The 19435-nt window shown below is 45.1% G+C and overlaps 1 protein-coding gene across 1 annotated transcript in view; it reads right to left on the minus strand.

Moving 5' to 3' along the window:
• The window catches only part of skic2 (SKI2 subunit of superkiller complex), a 97071-nt gene that overhangs the window by 19511 nt on the left and 58125 nt on the right, over nucleotides 1-19435 (minus strand). Inside the window, exons 17-21 of the mRNA XM_068009368.1 lie at nucleotides 17939-18049; nucleotides 16282-16393; nucleotides 12201-12319; nucleotides 11301-11438; nucleotides 8124-8261 (exon numbers count right to left, since the gene is read on the minus strand). Coding sequence (XP_067865469.1) covers nucleotides 8124-8261; nucleotides 11301-11438; nucleotides 12201-12319; nucleotides 16282-16393; nucleotides 17939-18049 — 618 coding nt within the window. The remainder of the gene's footprint in view (nucleotides 1-8123; nucleotides 8262-11300; nucleotides 11439-12200; nucleotides 12320-16281; nucleotides 16394-17938; nucleotides 18050-19435) is intronic.

The raw sequence follows: 19435 nt of genomic DNA on the forward strand, positions 1-19435 counted from the left end.
CTTCGATTTGGAAAGCTTAAAGATATATAATGCGACCTGTGGAGCGACGGGACTGAATTGACAGTGCGTTACTCCCACCGCAATCAGAATCATAGATTTTGATTGGGGGCTTTGTCCTGAGCAGTCGTAATACATACATATTATTTTAGGGCTCGTCTGCAGTCGAATCATATTTTAATTAGGGGGCTTGCGTCTGGGATCAGAATCAGACTAATTTGGAGGGCTCACGTTTGGAATCATATTAATTGCTCGTCTCTGGGATAACATAAAATTGGGGCTCGCGTTTGGCATCATTAATTTCTCTCGCATCTGGGATCATTTCAATTGGAAACTTGATTGTTGGGATCTAAATCTAACACAATTACGAAGAAATGAAAGGAACCAGGTCTCTTGTATAATAAGGTAGAGTCTATACTATAGTAATGGCATTGGCATTTACAGCAGAGTTTTCGAGAAAGCAGAGTGTTTCCCTCAGCCACTTGAAACTTTAACGAAGAACAAATTCAAAGAATTGATGGCAAAATTGGGGTTAGAATTGAAATTAGGTGCCAAAAGAGCAGAGATAATTGGCATAATAGCCAAACATCTAGAATTAGAAGATGATGACGAGGAACAAGAAAGTAGGTGGTCAGAGAGTGATGCAGTGGTATTGGCTAGGATTCAGTTAGAAATTTAAAAACTTGAACTGGAAAAAGAGGAAAGGGAAAAAGAAAAAGCAATAGCAATAAGAAAACTTGAACTTCAGAAAGAAATTGAAAAATTGAGGAGAGGGAATTTAGGCTAAAAGAGATGGAATTAAGACAAAGGGGTAGTCTTGAATCCAGGGAAAATTTGGGTCAGGAAAAATCAGAATTTAGCTCAGAATCCAGCGGAAAGTTGCTTAAATTTATACAGGCTCTTACTGAGTTTGAGGAAAGGGACGTAGAGGCATTTTTCATATCTTCTGAAAAAATAGCCAAACAGATGAAATGGCTGAAGGAAAGTTGGACACTGCTAATGCAAAGCAGGTTGGTAGGCAGAGCTCATGATGCTTATGCTATGCTTCCTGAAGAGGCTTCTGCAGATTATGAGATGGCAGAAACGGCTATTCTCGCTGTGTATGAGTTAGTCCCTGAAGCTTACCGTCAGAAGCTTCAGAACTTACGGTGATTGGCTGGGTAGACTTTTATAGAATTTGAGAATGAAGCAAATTAATTTTGACAGTTGGATACGGGCATTAAAGATGGAAACCACATTTAAAAACCTTCGAGAATTGATTCTCTTAGAAGAATTTAAAAGCTTCAGTAGTGAGAACTCACGTAGATAACCTGAAAGTTTTGAAAGCTAGGCAAGCAGCGGATATTGCTGATGATTTTGAGCTTGTGAATAAGCCAACCTATTTTGTCCGTCACCCCCATAAACCTGAGAAGGATAGAAAGTGGGAGAGTGAAAGGAAGGCAAGTAGCCGGGCACAAGAAGGAACAGCTGGGAATGCCCCAGGATCACCTCCTCAGGTCAGAAAGGAAGGTGCTGAGGGTAGAAGTGAGGTTTGCAAGCCAAAGTGTTATCATTACAACAAAACGGGTCATGTTCATTCAGAGTGCTGGAAATTGTGAGGTAAACCCATAGGACAAGTTGGGGTATGCAAAGCTAGAGCAGAGAAAAAGACTCTGAGAGTTTAGCAGACCAGGCTATAGCTTTAACGACAGTTGTAAAACCAGATACTAAAACTAAAAGGAGTGTAGAGGTTAAGAATAAAATACCTGAAAGTTATAATGAATTTTTTCAAAGGGGAGAGTAACTCCGTATCCTGTAAGTGAGGCAGGAAAACCTATTATACTCAAGGATACAGGAGCAACCCAAACACTCTTGCTGGCGAAAGATATAAGGTTTCCACCAGACAGCAATTTGAACGCTAAAGTTTTAGTTATCGGAATTGACGGGGTGTGTATACCCGTACCTTTGTATAGAGTACACCTAGAGAGTGACTTAATATCTGGGATAGTAACGGTAGGTGTTGTCCACAGTGTACCAGTAAAGGGAATTGATCTACTCCTAGGAAATGATTTGGCTGGATCAAAAGTATCAGTTTCTCCTATAATTACAGAGGAACCAAGTGAAATTAAGGAAACAGAGCAATTACAGGAACAAGGTCCAGGAACATTTCCCGTGCGTGTAGTCACCCGAGCAATGGCTAAACAGGATCCATTGTCAGAGGTAAACGGGGCACCACAAATAGACAGCCAAGTAGCTGAATCCTTATTTGGGGATCTAGATAATCCAAATGAGATCTTTAACAGATCGTCTATCATTGCAGCACAGCAAGCTGATCCAGGGATATACCGAATAGCACAGACGGCTCTGAGAGAAGCTGAGGTGAAAGGAGTTCCTGAAGGCTATTATAATGCAAACGGGGTTTTAAGGAGGAACTGGAGACCGTCCCTTGGGCCTGCTGATGAAGACTAAACAGTTATTGAACAGATAGTTGTACCACTTAAATATTGTCAAGGATTATCAAGGTTAGCACACAACATTCCTTTTGCAGGACATTGGGGAGTTCGGAAGACCAAATCACGCATAAGCCAACATTATTACTGGCCAGGTCTTACAAAGGATGACAGCCAATTTTGTAGGACATGCTACACCTGTCAAATGGTGGGAAAACCACAACCTACCATAAAACCGGCACCACTAATTCCCGTACCAGTGACTGAGGAACCATTTAGCAGGGTATTAGTAGACTGTGTAGGACCCTTGCCAAGAACAAAAGTGGGACATCAATACATACTTACTATCATGAATATGGCTACTCAATTTCCAGAAGCGATTCCTTTGAGGACAATTACTGCTAGAATAGTAGAAAAGATGACCCAATTCTTTACGAGATATGGGTTACCACTTGAAGTTCAAATCAGATCAAGGATCTAACTTCATGTTTCAGATATTTCAAGAGGTCATGGGCAATTTGGGGATTGGACAGTGGAAATCTTCGGCAGATCACCCACAGTCACAGGGAGCTTTAGAGAGATTTCACCAGGCTCTCAAAACAATGATTAGAACATAATAAAAACAAGAAATGCTGGAACCACTCAGCAGGTCTGGCAGCATCTGTGGAAAGAGAAGCAGAGTTAACGTTTCGGGTCAGTGACCCTTCATCGGAACCTACTGAGTGGTTCCAGCATTTCTTGTTTTTATTTCAGACTTCCAGCATTCGCAGTATTTTGCTTTTATTATACTGATTAGAACATATCATGTCACAAATATTCACATGACTGGGATAAAGGACTAGACTTTTTGTTTTACTTTTATTTTCCACCAGAGACTTACCGAATGATTCTACAGGCTTCAGTCCTTTCGAATTGGTTTAGTGACATGAAGTAAGAGGTCCTCTAAAACTTATAAAAGACAGATTCTTGGAACAAAAGAATGAATCCTCACTACTAGACTATGTATCTGTGTTCTGGGAAAGGCTCACGAAAACTTGCGGTGTGGCTCAGGAACACCTTATAGCATTCCAAGCCAATATGAAAAAATGGGCAGAGAAGAATGCAAAAGCCTATGATTTTCAACCAGGGGACGAAGTATTAGTGTTGTTACCATTACAAGGAGAACTAATAAAAGCACAGTTCAGTGGCCCATATATAGTGATCAAAAGAATGGGTAAGATGCATTACTTGATTGACACTCCTGGTCGCCGGAAGAACAACCGCTTGTGTCACATCAGTATGCTGAAGGATAAAGCAGTACAGGTAATCGGGACTGGTCAGAAGGAAAAGGATAGTGAGGATGAAGCAGAATCAGGCCTAAGAAATTCTCAGAATAAACCTCCAACTATCAGATTAGCAAATACAGAATGGCGAGGAAAATTACACAATATGCTTTTGCACTTAGAGGCAAAACAACATTTAGACCTAACCAGGCTTTTCACAATGTTTAAAAGAGGTTGTAGGGATAAGCCGGGATGTACAACCTTAGCCACACATGATGTGGGTATAGGGGGAGCCATTCCTTTAAAACAACATCCTTGTCACTTAGGTCCAGACAGACAGGCCCAAGTGGAAGCAGAGGTACAATTCATGCTGAAGGGCAGCTTAGATGAACCTAGTCAGGACAGCTGGTCTACGCAGATGGTCTTGATGTCTAAACCTGGTGGGACGGCTCAAACTTGCAGAGACTGTAGAAAAGTCACAGTGGTAAAGAAGGCAGACACCGACCCAAATTATTATTTAGAAGACTGAATGGACAGAGTGGGCAACACCATGTGTCTTAAAAGAGCCAAATGTGTTGGAGGGATCCTGTCAAATTCCTTTGACACCCCAGCTTCTGTTACATCAGACAGGATCTTCCAGTATCAAGTGATGCCACACAGGTTAAAGGGTACTCGGGAAACTTCTCAGAGAATAGTGGACCCAGTAGTGGCCAGTGCTCCGAGCTGTACAGTTCGCCTGGCTGAGGTGATGGACAACAGGGACACTTGGAAGGAAAACACAAAACAACTGGGAGACTATGTTTGGAAGGTTGAAATGGGCTAATTGGGACAACCTTTGCAAAATTTAAAGCCAAAAATGTTCTGATGGAACTTGTTGCTGTAGTCTTACCATTTTAGAGAAATTGTACAAAGATATCGAGAAAAGAAATAGCGTTTTTCCAATTTCTATTTTTTGCATTGTAAATGAAACACATTTCGGGAATGGCATTTCATTTCACCGGGGCAGAGGTGTCACAATCCTGTTCTTTTTTTTCTCCTTGGGAAATATTGCAGTGCCCCTTTAAGGCTGTAAAAGATCAGTATTTCTTTAAGGCAGCAAGCTCTGAAGCCAGTGAGTGAAGGTGCATTCTGGTTGCTAAGTTACAGCCACACAGAGGCAGAGAACAGACATTTAATGTATCAATTTTGACTTTGAAACTCGCTGGCTAAAACTATTTTTTTGCAGAGACAGTTGACAGCTGTGCCAACATGTTAAGGAAGAAAGGAGAGCTCTCGAAACCAATTTGTGTAGTTTCTCTCTCAAAATTCTAGAAATGCTTCAAGCCAAATTAATTTCTTAAATAAATAACAAATTATTGATCTACTGTGTTCATCGCTGGAAGAAAGAAGAGCTTAATACTTCAACTGCTGAAGTGAAATGCTGAACCCCTCTATCTGGAAAGATACTTTTCTCATCAGACCTTGGAAGACTGCAAGTGAACTTAGACTATGTTAAATTTGAAGACTGTTTGTCGGAAGCATAATCTGAAAAGACTATTTTTTCAGGCAGCTGATTAAAAACCAAACTACTGTTAGTTTGAGTATATGTATGCGAATGCGGGAGTTAGTTTTTTTTTTAAATACTAAGTTATAAGGTCTTTAGATATTGGTTTATCTTAGTAGTGTTTAAAATTTTAGTTATTTTATAATAACAGTTAATTTGTTGATATCTAAAGATACCTCATTTGGTTCACCTCAATTCAGGGGTTACTAGCTTGTTTCAATTCGGCTGCTGCTTTCTTCGATTTGGAAAGCTTAAAGATATATAATGCAACCTGTGGAGCAACGGGACTGAATTGACAGTGCGTTGCTCCCACGGCAATCAGATTCATTTATTCTGAAGGGAAGCATGCAGGTGCAAGGATGTTGCAATCAGAATCAGGGCTTTGTCCTGAGTGGTCATAGAAACATAGAAAATAGGAGCAGGAGTAGGACATTCGGCCCTTTGAGCCTGCTCCACCATTCATTATGATCATGACTGATCATCCAACTCAATAGCCTGTCCCCGCTTTCGCCCCATCCCCTTTGATCCCTTTAGACCCAAGAGCTATATCTAACTCCTTCTTGAAAACATACAATGTATTGGCCTCAACTGCTTTCTGTGTTAGTGAATTCCACAGGTTCACCACTCTCTGGGTGAAGAAATTTCTCCTCATCTCAGTCCCGAAAGGTTTACCCCGTATCCTTAGACTATGACCCTTGGTTCTGGACTCCCCCACCATCGGGAACACCCTTCCTATATCTACCCCGTCAAGTACTATTAGAATTTTATAGATTTCTATGAGATCCCGCCTCACTCTTCTGAACTCCAGCGAATATAATCCTAACCGACTCAATCTCTCCTCATACGCCAGTCCCACCATCCCAGGAATCAGTCTGGTAAACCTTCACTGCACTCCCTCTATAGCAAGAACATCCTTCCTCAGATAAGGAGACCAAAACTGTACACAATATTCCAGGTGTGGCCTCACCAAGGCCCTGTATAATTGCAGCAAGACATCCCTGCTCCTATACTCAAATCTTTTCGCTATGAAGGCCAACATACCATTTGCCTTTTTTACCGCCTATTGCACGTGCATGCTTACCTTCCGCGACTGGTGTACGAGAACACCCAGGTCTCGCTGCATATTTCCCTCTCTCAGTTTATAGCCGTTCAGATAATAATCTGCCTTCCTGTTTTTGCTACGAAAGTGGATAACCTCACATTTATCCACATTATATTGCTCTGCCTTGCATTGTCAACAATAGTCATTGCCTGGCACTTGTGTGGCACAAATATTACTTGCCACTTAACAGCCCAAGCCTGGATATTGTTCAGGTCTTGCTGCATTCCTACCCGGACTGCTTCAGTATCTGAGGAGTCGCGAATGGTGCTGAACATTGTGCAATCAGTGAACATCCTCACTTATGATTAAAGGAAGGTCATAGATGAAGCAGCTGCAGATGGTTGAGCCGCACTACCCTGAGAAACTCCTGCAGTCATGTCCTGGGACTGACATGATTGACCTCTAACCACCACAACCATATCTTCCTTTGAACTAGGTATAACTCCATCCAGCAGAGAGTTTTCCCCTGATTCCCATTGAATCTAGTTTTACTAGGGCTCCTTGATGCCATACTCAGTCAAATGTTGCCTTGATATCAAGGGCAGTCACTCTCACATCACCTTCTGAGTTCAGCTCTATTGTCCATGTCTGAACCAAAGCTGTAATGAGGTCAGGAGCTGAGTGGACTGTCCACGGTCTCTGCTGCATTTCATTACAAATTACAGTGGCGCAGTGGTTAGCACCGCAGCCTCACAGCTCCAGGGACCCGGGTTCGATTCTGGGCACTGCCTGTGTGGAGTTTGCAAGTTCTCCCTGTGTCTGCGTGGGTTTTCTCCGGGTGCTCCGGTTTCCTCCCACAAGCCAAAAGACTTGCAGGTTGATAGGTAAATTGGCCATTATAAATTGTCACTAGTATAGGTAGGTGGTAGGGAAATATAGGGACAGGTGGGGATGTTTGGTAGGAATATGGGATTAGTGTAGGATTAGTATAAATGGGTGGTTGATGTTCGGCACAGACTCGGTGGGCCGAAGGGCCTGTTTCAGTGCTGTATCTCTAATCTAATCTAATCTACCTGTACACGGTCTCTGCTGCATTTCATTACACATTACCTGTACACGGTCTCTGCTGCATTTCATTACACATTACCTGTACACGGTCTCTGCTGCATTTCATTACAAATTACCTGTACACGGTCTCTGCTGCATTTCATTACAAATTACCTGTACACGGTCTCTGCTGCATTTCATTACACATTACCTGTACACGGTCTCTGCTGCATTTCATTACAAATTACCTGTACACGGTCTCTGCTGCATTTCATTACAAATTACCTGTACACGGTCTCTGCTGCATTTCATTACAAATTACCTGTACACGGTCTCTGCTGCATTTCATTAGACATTACCTGTACACGGTCTCTGCTGCATTTCATTACAAATTACCTGTACACGGTCTCTGCTGCATTTCATTACAAATTACCTGTACACGGTCTCTGCTGCATTTCATTACAAATTACCTGTACACGGTCTCTGCTGCATTTCATTACAAATTACCTGTACACGGTCTCTGCTGCATTTCATTACAAATTACCTGTACACGGTCTCTGCTGCATTTCATTACACATTACCTGTACACGGTCTCTGCTGCATTTCATTACACATTACCTGTACACGGTCTCTGCTGCATTTCATTACACATTACCTGTACACGGTCTGTGCTGCATCTCATTACACATTACCTGTACACGGTCTGTGCTGCATCTCATTACACATTACCTGTACACGGTCTGTGCTGCATCTCATTACACATTACCTGTACACAGTCTGTGCTAAGTCTGATTACACATTACCTGTAGAGAGTCTCGTGTATACAGGAGCTCTCGCACTGCATTATAATACTGCTCCAAGTCACTGAGTTGTCCGATGCAGTCCACCTCATCCATATTTGCCAGCTTCTTTGTCAGCTCCTGAATCTGCTGTTCATACACCTGCAAAACACAAGAACAAAAGAAATAGGAACTGGAGGAGACAAATCAGCCCTTCAAATCTGCTCCGCCATTAACATTCGCTGGATCAAAATCCTGGAACTCCCTTCCTAACAGCACTGTGGGAGTACCCGCACCAGATGGACTGCAGTGGTTCAAGAAGATGACTCACTACATCCTTCTCAAGGGCAATTAGGGATGTGCAACAAATGTTGGCCCTGTCAGCGATACTCACATCCCACGAAACAAATAAAATAAAACAAGATCATGCCTGATCTTCTAACTCAACTCCACCTTCCTGCTCTATCCCCATATCCCTTAATCCCAAAAATCTATCAATCTCCTTACAGGATCATTGGAAATAGGAGGAGTAGGCCATTCGGTCCATCGAGCTTGCTCCACCATTCAAACAGATCATCGCTGATCATCTATCAACCTCTACGCCATTTTTCATCACTATGCCCATAACCCCTTGATGTCATTAGTATTCAGCAGTCTATCGATTTCTGTCTTGAACATGCTCAATGATTGAGCTACCACAGCCCTCTGGGATAGAGAATTCCAAATTCAATCTGAGCAAAGAAATTCCTCCTCAACTCAGTCTTAAATGCACTGACCCGCATTCTGAGACTGTGTCGCCTTGTTCTAGACTCACCAACCAGAGGAAACATCCTATCCACATCTACCCTGTCACACCCTGTAAGAATTTTGCAAGTTTCAATGAGAACACCTCTCATTCTTTGAAACTCTAGAGAATACAGGCCCAGTTTCTGCAATCTCTCCTCATAAGACAATCCCATCATCCCAGGGATTAGTCTGGTGAACCTCCGTTACACTCCCCTCCATAGCAAGTATATCCTTCCTTAGATAAGGAAACCAAAACGGTACACGATACTCCAGCTGCAGTCTCACCAACGCTTTATACAATTGCAGCAGTACATCTTTACTCCTGTACTCAAATCTCCTTGCAATGAAGGCCAACATACCATTTGCCTGCCTAAGTGCTTGCTGCACCTGCACCCTCACTTCTAGAGACTCATGACCAAGGACACCCAGGTCTCTTTAGACATCAACACTTCCCAACCTCTCACCATTTAAGAAATACTCTGCCTTTTTGTTTTTTCGACCATGTTCTTGCCCATTCACTTAGCCTGTCTAAATCCCATTGAAGCCTCCTTGCATCCTCCTCACAACTTACATTCCCTCCTAGTTTTGTCTCATCTGAAAATTTGGAAATATTACAATTGACCCCCATATCCTAGTCATTTTTCAAGATTGTAAAAAGCTGTGGCCCAAGCACTGATCCTTGTGGTACCTCACTGGTAACATCCTGCCATCCTTCTTGAATATACTCAATGACTCAGCATCCACAACTCTCCGAGGTAGAGAATTCCAAAGATTCACAACACTTTGAGTGAAGAAACTTTTCCTCATCGGAGTCCGAAATGGCCAACCTCTTATTCTGAGACTGTGACCCCCATGTTTGAGATTCCCCAGCCAGGGGAAACGACTGCTCAGCACCTACCCATAAGAATTTTATGGTTTCAATAAGATCATCTCTCGTTCTTCTAAACTCCATATAATTGGCCTTTCCTCATGGGGCAATCCCCTCATCCCAGGAACCAGTCTAGTGAGCATTCAAAGCACTGCCGCTCTACAGCAAGTATGTCCTTCCTTAGGTAATGAGACTGAGGAGAATAGTTCACAGTCGTAAGACAAATGATTGATGTCGCTGCCAATTCAACCCCATTGCGTTCTATTACATTAACAGTGCCAACATCTGCAAGAGATTCTTGACATTGTACCAGGATTAGAAAAGCATCAATGGTTTTATTTTCGGAGCCATGCTGCTGTCACTGGGAGGCGGGGCCAGTGCCGGAATGCTGTCACTGGGAGTGGGGGGGGAGGGCCAGTGCCGGAATGCTGTCACTGGGAGGGGGGGGGGCCAGTGCCGGAATGCTGTCACTGGGAGGGGGGGGGCCAGTGCCGGAATGCTGTCACTGGGAGGGGGGGGGGGCCAGTGCCGGAATGCTGTCACTGGGAGGGGGGGGGGCCAGTGCCGGAATGCTGTCACTGGGAGGGGGGGGGGGCCAGTGCCGGAATGCTGTCACTGGGAGGGGGGGGGGGCCAGTGCCGGAATGCTGTCACTGGGAGGGGGGGGGGGCCAGTGCCGGAATGCTGTCACTGGGAGGGGGGGGGGGGCCAGTGCCGGAATGCTGTCACTGGGAGGGGGGGCCAGTGCCGGAATGCTGTCACTGGGAGGGGGGGGGGCCAGTGCCGGAATGCTGTCACTGGGAGGGGGGGGGCCAGTGCCGGAATGCTGTCACTGGGAGGGGGGGGGCCAGTGCCGGAATGCTGTCACTGGGATGGGGGGGGCCAGTGCCGGAATGCTGTCACTGGGAGGGGGAAGAAATCAACTACCAATTCTGCCTTCAGAAAAACTCTGAGCCAAGCAGGCCAACAAAAGTGCACTTTGGCCAGCGAGGACTTCAAGAATACAGATTCAGCCGAGGACTACTGGATTTACAGACTGTATTTAAATCCCATTTATTCTGGACTTTAATCCAACCACCAAATCGGTTTCCCTCTGTAATCTATTTGTGTGTGTGTGATTCTCGTGTGAACGCGTGCGTGAATGTGCATCGTACTTTTAGTATTTTCAAACTGGGTTAGAGTGTTAAGTAGAACAACTCACCTCTTTCTTGTTTAAACTCAAGAAAACCTGTCTGATTGGTTCTTTTGCAATCACATTAGAGGAAAAAGGGTAACACAATCACTGAGGTGGTAATTACAACACTGTTTTAAAAAGGAATAATCCCTGTTGCGGTCAAACAAGAGAAAGGGCGAAAGGGGAGCCCGAGACTCCCTCCTCACCTGGCTGTAACAACAGACTGACATGCATACAGGCACACAAACATGCTCACACACAGACTGACATGCATACAGACATACAATCAGATGGGTATGTACACATACAAATTCACACACTCAGACACACTTAGCGCTATTGATGAAGCAGAGAGGGACAAAGCTGGCCAGCACCTTAGCGTCCTTCCTGGTGTGGAACTCGGAGAAACTGCGCTTCATCATGTCCTCCACCCGCAGCGCCTCCACCCGCAGCAGGTTGAGGATCATTGTGTAGGTCAGGCGGAACTGGGACTGTAGCAATGTGGGTTTACCCTGTAAGAAAGCAACACAAAGAGGGCTGAATTTGACCACGTACCACAGCTCCCAGATAACACAATGCGATCCACTGAATGCAGAGTATGAAAGGGGTGGGGGGTGTGGGGGGGAAGAAATCAGGAGCTGCTTGCTCTTGGTGACGATTGAAAGTGAAGTTAGAAATCGAGGGAAGGCGGAAAAGGCACTTCAGGAAAATGGCTTGGCCAGGATCGAAAGCTTGCTTCACTAGAAGTGTTCTGGATCCAATAGAGGAAGTTAGTTACTGGAAGATAACGTGAACTCTCATCACCTCGTGAGCTTCTGTGTGTTAAAGAACCTCCACTGAGAATTCTTAGTGAGAAAAACCATGAATTTTACGATAAGAAGATATATAATTTGGTGGATTCACTGTCCACATCATATTTCAGCACGATGTGCAGAGGAGATCTACCAGAACGATAACAGTGAGGAGGGAGAGAGTGACAGGATTTTAGTTAGATAAGTGGTATCGGGAATGTGGAGATGGGGCAGTTGAGATGGCCTTGAGGTTGCATTTATCCAAAATGCAGTCAATGCCATCATGTAGGCTAACTGGGCGGCCAAGCGACACAGCAAGATCCCACAACGGCAGCGATGTGATGAATGACCAACAAATTGGTCCATTTTGCACGCAACGCACCAGGCCACGTGGGTAATGAAGGCTCCTCGCCAACAAGCTGGTCTCCAAGATCAGCAAGTTCTAATCTAATTGCCACTGCCCTCCGAGCTTGCCTTTCTTACCAACATCATCTTGTGGAGGTCAGCCATCTCATGGACCCCAGCCTTACACAGGATAATGACCATCCCAGTCGTGTCCAGACCTCTCCTTCCTGCTCTCCCAGCCATCTGAATGTATTCACCTGCATCCAAGACAAAGGAGTCACAGGTAGAGGGCTAACAGGGGGTTAAATTATCGGGATGCATTGTGAAGCCTCGATCTCTACTCACTTCAATATAGAAGTTTAAAGGATGATTAAAAAGGAGTTTCTTTAAAAATGTTACCTTTTACTTACTCACGGGATGTGGGCACCGCTGGCAAGGCTAGCATTTATTGCCCATGCCTAATTGCCCTCGAGATGGTGACGGTCAGCTGCCTTCTTCAATACATCAGAGTGGCTTGCTGGGCCATTTCAGAGGGCAATTAAGAGTCGAGCACATTGCTGTGGGTTTGGTATCACATGTAGGCCAGACCGGGTAAGGACGGCAGATTTCCTTCCCTCGAGGGACATGAGTAAACCAGATGGGTTTTGAAGACAATTCAGTAGTTTCGTGGTCACCATTACTGAGACTAGTTTTTTATTCCAGATTTTAATTAATTAATTGAATTTAAATTCCCTCAGCTGCCATGGGATTTGAACCCGTGTCTCCAGATTATTAGTCTAGGCCTCTGGGTTACTAGTGCAGGAACATAACCACTACGCTACCGAACCCCCCCCTAATTGAGTTGATAGGGTAGACAGAGAGAAACTATTTTCTCTGGTAGAGGGAGTCCAGAACAAGGGGGTAGAACCTTAAAATTAGGGCGTCATTTAGGTGTTAAATCAAGCCTACAGCACAGAGATAGGAGGAGGTCTGTGCTGGTGTTTATGCTCCACAAGAGCCTCCTCTCACCCCATCAATGTATCCTTCTATTCCTTTCTCCCTCATGTGTTTATCCAGCTTTCCCCTAAATAGATCTATTCTACTCACCTCAACCACTCCCTGTGGCAGTCAGTCCCACATTCTCACCCCTCTCTGGGTAAAGAAGTTTCTCCTGAATTCCCAATTGGATTCATTAGGGACTATCTTATACGGGTGACCCTGAGATCTGGTCTTGCCTGCAAGTGGAAATATCTTATCTCCGTCTACCCCATCAAGGGGCCGAATGGCCTACTCCAGCTCCTATTTCTTACATCCTTATGTAAACCTTTCATAATCTTAAAAGCCTTTATCAAGTCACACCTCAGCCTCTCTTTTCCTAGAGAGACGAGGTCCAGCCTGGTCAGTCTGAGATCAAGAAGCAATTGGTCACATAAAAGGTAGTCGAAATCTGGAACTCTCTCCCACCAGCCCCTAAAAAGCAGTTGAGGCTGGGGGTCAAGTGAAATCTGAAAACAGAGACTGATAGAGTTTTTGTTGGCAGTGGGATACAAAACCAAGATGGGGTTAAAGGTACAGATAGGCCATGATCCAACTGAATGGTGGAACAGGCTCGAGGGGCTGAATGGCCAACTCCTCCTGTTCCTACAGCAACTTGATGGTGCAGGTCACAGACTCTCTCAATGGGGGCATCAATAGGACAGACACACCACGTGTAAGACGTAAAAGGGACTTCTGACTCCCCATCACCTTTCGCACAAAGTTTAGATCTACTCCCTGGGAGTCTTGACTCGAGTGGAAAGGGATATCGTTTGGGGGGGGGGTGTTTTTGGGGGGAGGGGAAAAGATGGTAGCATAGGGGTACTGTCAATGGATTAGCAATTCAGAGGATCAGGTTAATGTCCTGGGACACGGATTCAAATCCCACCACGGCAGCTGGTAGAACTTCAATTCAATTAATTAATTTAATTAAATCTGGAATTGAAAGCTAGTCTCAGTAATGGTGCCATGAAACTATCAGCGATTGTCATAAAAACCCATCTGCTTCACCAATGTTCTTCAGGGAAGGAAATCTACTGTCCTTACCTGGTCTGGCCTATACGTGACTCCAAACCCACTGCAACGTGGCTGACTCTTAACTGCCCTCTGACATGGCCGAGCAGGCTGCTCAGTTCAAGGGCAATAAGGGATGGGTAATAAATACCGACTTTACCAGTGATTCCCACATTCCATGAAAGAATACAATAAACACCGGATGTTCCACTTGATCCTGTACAATTCCTAGAACCATAGAAAATTTACTGCACGGAAAGGTGCCATTCAGCCCATCGTGTCTGCACCGGCTAAAAAAACTAGCCACCCATTCTAATCCCTCCTTCCAGCACCTGCTCCATAGCCTTGCAGGTTACAGCACTTCAGGTGCAGGTCTGGGTACCTTTTAAATGAGTTGAGGGTTTCTACCTCCACCACTGATCTGGGCAGCGAATTCCAGACACCCACCACCCTCTGGGTGAAAAGGTTTTTCTTCAGGTCCCTTCTATCCTTCTACATTAAATCTGTGCCCCCTGGTAATTGACCTCTCTGCTAGGGGAAACAGGTCCTTCCTGTCCACTCTACCTAGGCCCCTCATAATTTTGTATGCTTCAACTAAGTCACCCCTCAGCCTCCTCGGTTCTAAGGAGAACCCGAAGCCGACACAATCTTTCCTCATAGCTGCAATTTTCAAGCAACATTCTTTAACATTCTGTAAATTCCTGCCTGGAGAGTTAGGTTAACGTGACTCCTCCCGCATCCCCCACTCGTGTCAGTGGTCTGAATGATAAAGAAAGATCAAGGGGACGCAGGCTATTCAGTCTGGAAAGGAAGTGACTAGAGGGGTAATCTTACAGGGGTGTCTGAGATGGTTAAGAGAATAGGAAATGCAAATGCGGAGAATTACTTCCCATTTTGAGAGACTGAGATAAAGAGGCTCGAATTAGTGAAAAGTAACTGTTAGACTGATATCAGGAAGTCCTTCCCATGCAGGTAATGGAACATAGGAATATGGAAATAGGAGCAGGAGTAGGCCATTCGGCCCCACGAGCCTGCTCCAATTCAACTAGATCATGGCTAATCTACTACCTCAATGCCATTGTCCCGCACTATCCATATATCCCTTGAAATCTTTAATATTTAGAACGAGGTACTCACAGCATGACAGATAAAAACAAAGTGCAAATGAGGAACTAAAAACTGTCACGATGGGCTGAATGGCCTTCTTTTGTGCTGTTAATTTCTCTGATTCTATGCAGCAAATGGACATCACTTGGAATGGATTTCCTGACAGTGGTGGAGGTGAAAACCCATGGAATTGTTTTTTTTTTAATTCATTCACTGCATGTGGGCGTCGCTGGCTAGGCCAGCATTTATTGCCCATCCCTTGAGAAGTTGCCTTCTTGAACCGCTGCAGATACACCCATTGTGCTGTTAGGGAGGGAGTTCCAGGATTTTGACCCAGCGATAGTGAAGGAACGGCAATACAGTCAGGAATGTGTGTGGCTTGGAGGGGAACTTGTAGGTTTGGAAGGTGCTGTTGAAGGAGCCTTGGTACATTGCTGCAGTGCATCTTGTAGAGGGTACACACTGTGCATCGGTGGTGGAGGGAGTGAATGTTTGAGGATGGGGTGCCAAACAAGCAGACTGTTTTGTCCTGGATGGTGTTGAGCCTCTTGAGTGTTGTTGGAGCTGCACCCATCCAGGCAAGTGGAGAGTATTCCATCACACTCCTGACTTGTGCCATGTGGATGGTGGACAGGCTTTGGGGAGTCAGGAGGTGAGTTACCCGCCGCAGGATTCCGAGCCTCTGACCTGCTCTTGTAGCCACGGTATTTATATGGATGCTCCAGTTCAGTTTCTGGTCAATGGTGACCCCCCCTCCCCAGGGTATTGATAATGGGGGTGGGTATTCAGCGATGATAATGCTGTTGAATGTGTCAAGGGATTTCTCAGTTGGTCGTTTCAGAAACACCTTGCTGCCAGGCTCCTCCCCCACTGGAAACCCAAACACATACAAGTACTGCCCTCCCCCCATGTCACTTCTTGACATCTCCCACCTACCCTCACCCTACCACCACCACCCCCCACCCCCGCAAGCCTTTACTTGACCTCTCTATCCCTACCTGAATCTATTTGGCGGCCCTCTCTCAGTGACATGGCTGTTACACGCAGGGAGGGGAGGGGAGGGTTTGGTTACAGTGCCTGTTACCTGGCGTCAGGTCTCGAAAGTTTGTCCCGTCGTGTTTGCGGATTGTGTCAAACACCACAGTCCTGGCTGGCATGTTCACTCCCATCGCAAACGTCTCCGTCGCAAAGAGAATCTGCACCGTGAGGAAAAAAGAAACACACAAATGCCGTCAATGCGGAGCCGGCACCCATCACTGTGTTGATTTACCGAAACAACCGCACATCAGCTTGGTTCAACTAGTCAACCACTGCATGGCCCAGAAGCTCACGGGCTCAAGCCTCACTACACGGACATATAATCATACAGCATAGGAGATCGTTCAGCCCATCGACTCAGTGCCAGCTCTTTCAAAAAGCAATCCAGTTCAACCCACGCCTTCTATGGAGTCTGTTTTTAATGACCCCATCAGAAAACACATTCCAAATCCTACACACCTGTTGTGTAAAGAAGATTCTCCTCATGTCACCTCCAGTTATTTTGTCAATCACCTTAAATCTGTGCCTTTTGGCTACTGACCCTTCTGCCATTGGAAACAGTTTCTCTCTATCTACTCTGTCAAGACCCCTCATAATTTTGAACACCTTTATTTAAATCTCCTCTTGGCTTTCTCTGCTCTAAGGAGCACTTAACTAATCCCTGGAACCCTTCTAGTAAATCTCGTTCGACGCCCACTCCAAAGCCTTCATGCCCTTCCGAAAGTCGAGTGCCCAGAATTGGACACAACACACCAACAGGGGCCGAACTAGTGCCCTGTACAGGTTCAGCCTCTAGTCAGTGGCTGATAAGGAGGAGAGGAGTGCTCTGCAATCTTGCACAGAACAGCATAGCATATGCAGCCCAGAAACAGGCCAACTGGTCTATGCTGATTTTTCAGCATCTCCCAGCCTACTGAATCTTACCCTGGCCCCTCGACTGCTCTATCCCCTTCTCCCTCGTGTATGATTTGGACAACTGCCACATGCTCTTAAATGAGTCAATGCTTCATGAGGCAGTGAGTACCACATTCTCAGTGCTCTCTGGGCAAAGATGGACTGCAGGAGTTCAAGAAGGCAGCTCACCAACACCTTCTCAAGGACAATTAGGGATGGGCAATAAATGCTAGCCTTGCCAGCGACACCAACATCCCATGAAAGAATAAAAAAAAAAGTTTCTCCTCATTGGTGACTGTCTTATTTTAATATCCCCTGGTTCTTATCTTGCCCACAAGATGGGTGCAGCTTGTCTCCACTTATCAAACCCCCCTGCTATGTTTTAAAAACCTCCATCAGCTCTCCTTGTAAGTCTTCTAATTTGTGGGGAAAAGAGGCCCAGTCTTTTCCTATAGTCACACGTTCTCGTTTCTGGACGCATCCCTTCAACAATTTCCCCAAGTGTATTTTTGTAATGTGCAGACCAGAACTATGTACACTGCTCCAAGAGCAGGCTAAACTAGGTTATATATAGATTTAAATTTCTCTCTCTGCTATTGAATTCTATTCCTCTGGAGCGAATGCCAGTACTTAGTTTACTTTCTTCGTGGCCTGATCAACCTGTGCAGCTACTGTTAGGGATTAATGTGTCTTTAGTCACAGATCTCTCAGCCCCACGACTGCAGTCATATTCTGACCTTCCAGTTACAATCAAGGGTCAGTAAGTCCCTGAAGAGGGGACCTATTATTCACGTTGGATGGAGTCTTACCTTCACTAGGCCCCGGGTAAACAGCATCTCAACAACCTCCTTCAGAATTGGAAGGATCCCACTATGATGAACACCAATGCCCCGCTTTAGTAGCTCCACCATCTGAAGAACCTGTCCAGCAGAAACCATGAATGAGCTTTTACTGCCAACTGGATCAAAGAAAGGGATGACGGCTTGAAAAAAAAGTCGCTTTAATCAAATGTGTTTCTGCATCAATGTCTTCTGTACTGAAAGTTTGAAGGTTCACAGTAAATATCTATAAATTATAGTAAATTCAATCCAACATACCAAACACCGTCTCACCGTAATCTCCAAAACACCAAACACCGTCTCACCGTAATCGCCAAAACACCGCCTCACCGTAATCCACAAAACACCAAACCCCATCTCACCATAACCTACAAAAGACACCAAACCCCATCTCACTGTAACCGCAAAGGACACCAAACCCCCGTCTCACCATAACCTCAAAAACACCAAACCCGGTCTCATCCTAACACCCAAAACACCAAACCCCGTCTCACCGGAACCGCAAAAAAACACCAAACCCCGTCTCACCAGAACCACAAAAAACACCAAACCCCATCTCACCGGAACCACAAAAAACACCAAACACCGTCTCACCGTAATCGCCAAAACACCAAACACCGTCTCACCGTAATCGCCAAAACACCAAACACCACCTCATCGTAATCGCCAAAACACCAAACCCCATCTCACCATAACCTACAAAAGACACCAAACCCCATCTCACTGTAACTGCAAAGGACACCAAACCCCCGTCTCACCATAACCTCAAACACCAAACCCGGTCTCATCCTAACACCCAAAACATCAAACCCCGTCTCACCGGAACCGCAAAAAAACACCAAACCCCGTCTCACCGGAACCACAGAAAACACCAAACCCCGTCTCACCGGAACCCCCAAAACCCCAAACCCTGTCTCACCATCACCGCCAAAAACACCAAACCCCATCTCACTGTAACCGCAAAGGACACCAATTCCCCGTCTCACAATAACCTCAAAAACACCAAACCCGGTCTCATCCTAACACCCAAAACACCAAACCCCGTCTCACCGGAACCACAAAAAACACCAAACCCCATCTCACCTAACTCGAGGCCCTTACTTACCTGAAGACCGGAGAGGCAGGCTCTCTCTCTCTCTCTCTGTGCCTGCGCGCGCAGAGGTTCAAAAGAGGAAATAAAGACTTAGTGACATCACGGGGAATCTGTAAGCTGATTGGTTGAGTAATTAACAGCTGTTAGTGCCTGTAAATAGCTTTAAAAAAGGTAAAAGTTATTTTTTTTTAAAAAAACCTCAAAACCTACCGTATAAGTGATAAGGTCAGTACTACCAAAGTGTGGTTTTTTTAATAATTAGTGTAATTTATTAAGGACTTTAGATTGTAGTGGGTAGTGTTTGGAGTAGAACAAGGGCCCTAGTATAATTAGTATTTTTTAATTAAAGGAAGTAACTAAGTAATCTAAAGGTA

The sequence above is a fragment of the Heterodontus francisci genome, chromosome 29, assembly GCF_036365525.1.
Source record: "Heterodontus francisci isolate sHetFra1 chromosome 29, sHetFra1.hap1, whole genome shotgun sequence".
Lineage (NCBI taxonomy): Eukaryota > Metazoa > Chordata > Chondrichthyes > Heterodontiformes > Heterodontidae > Heterodontus > Heterodontus francisci.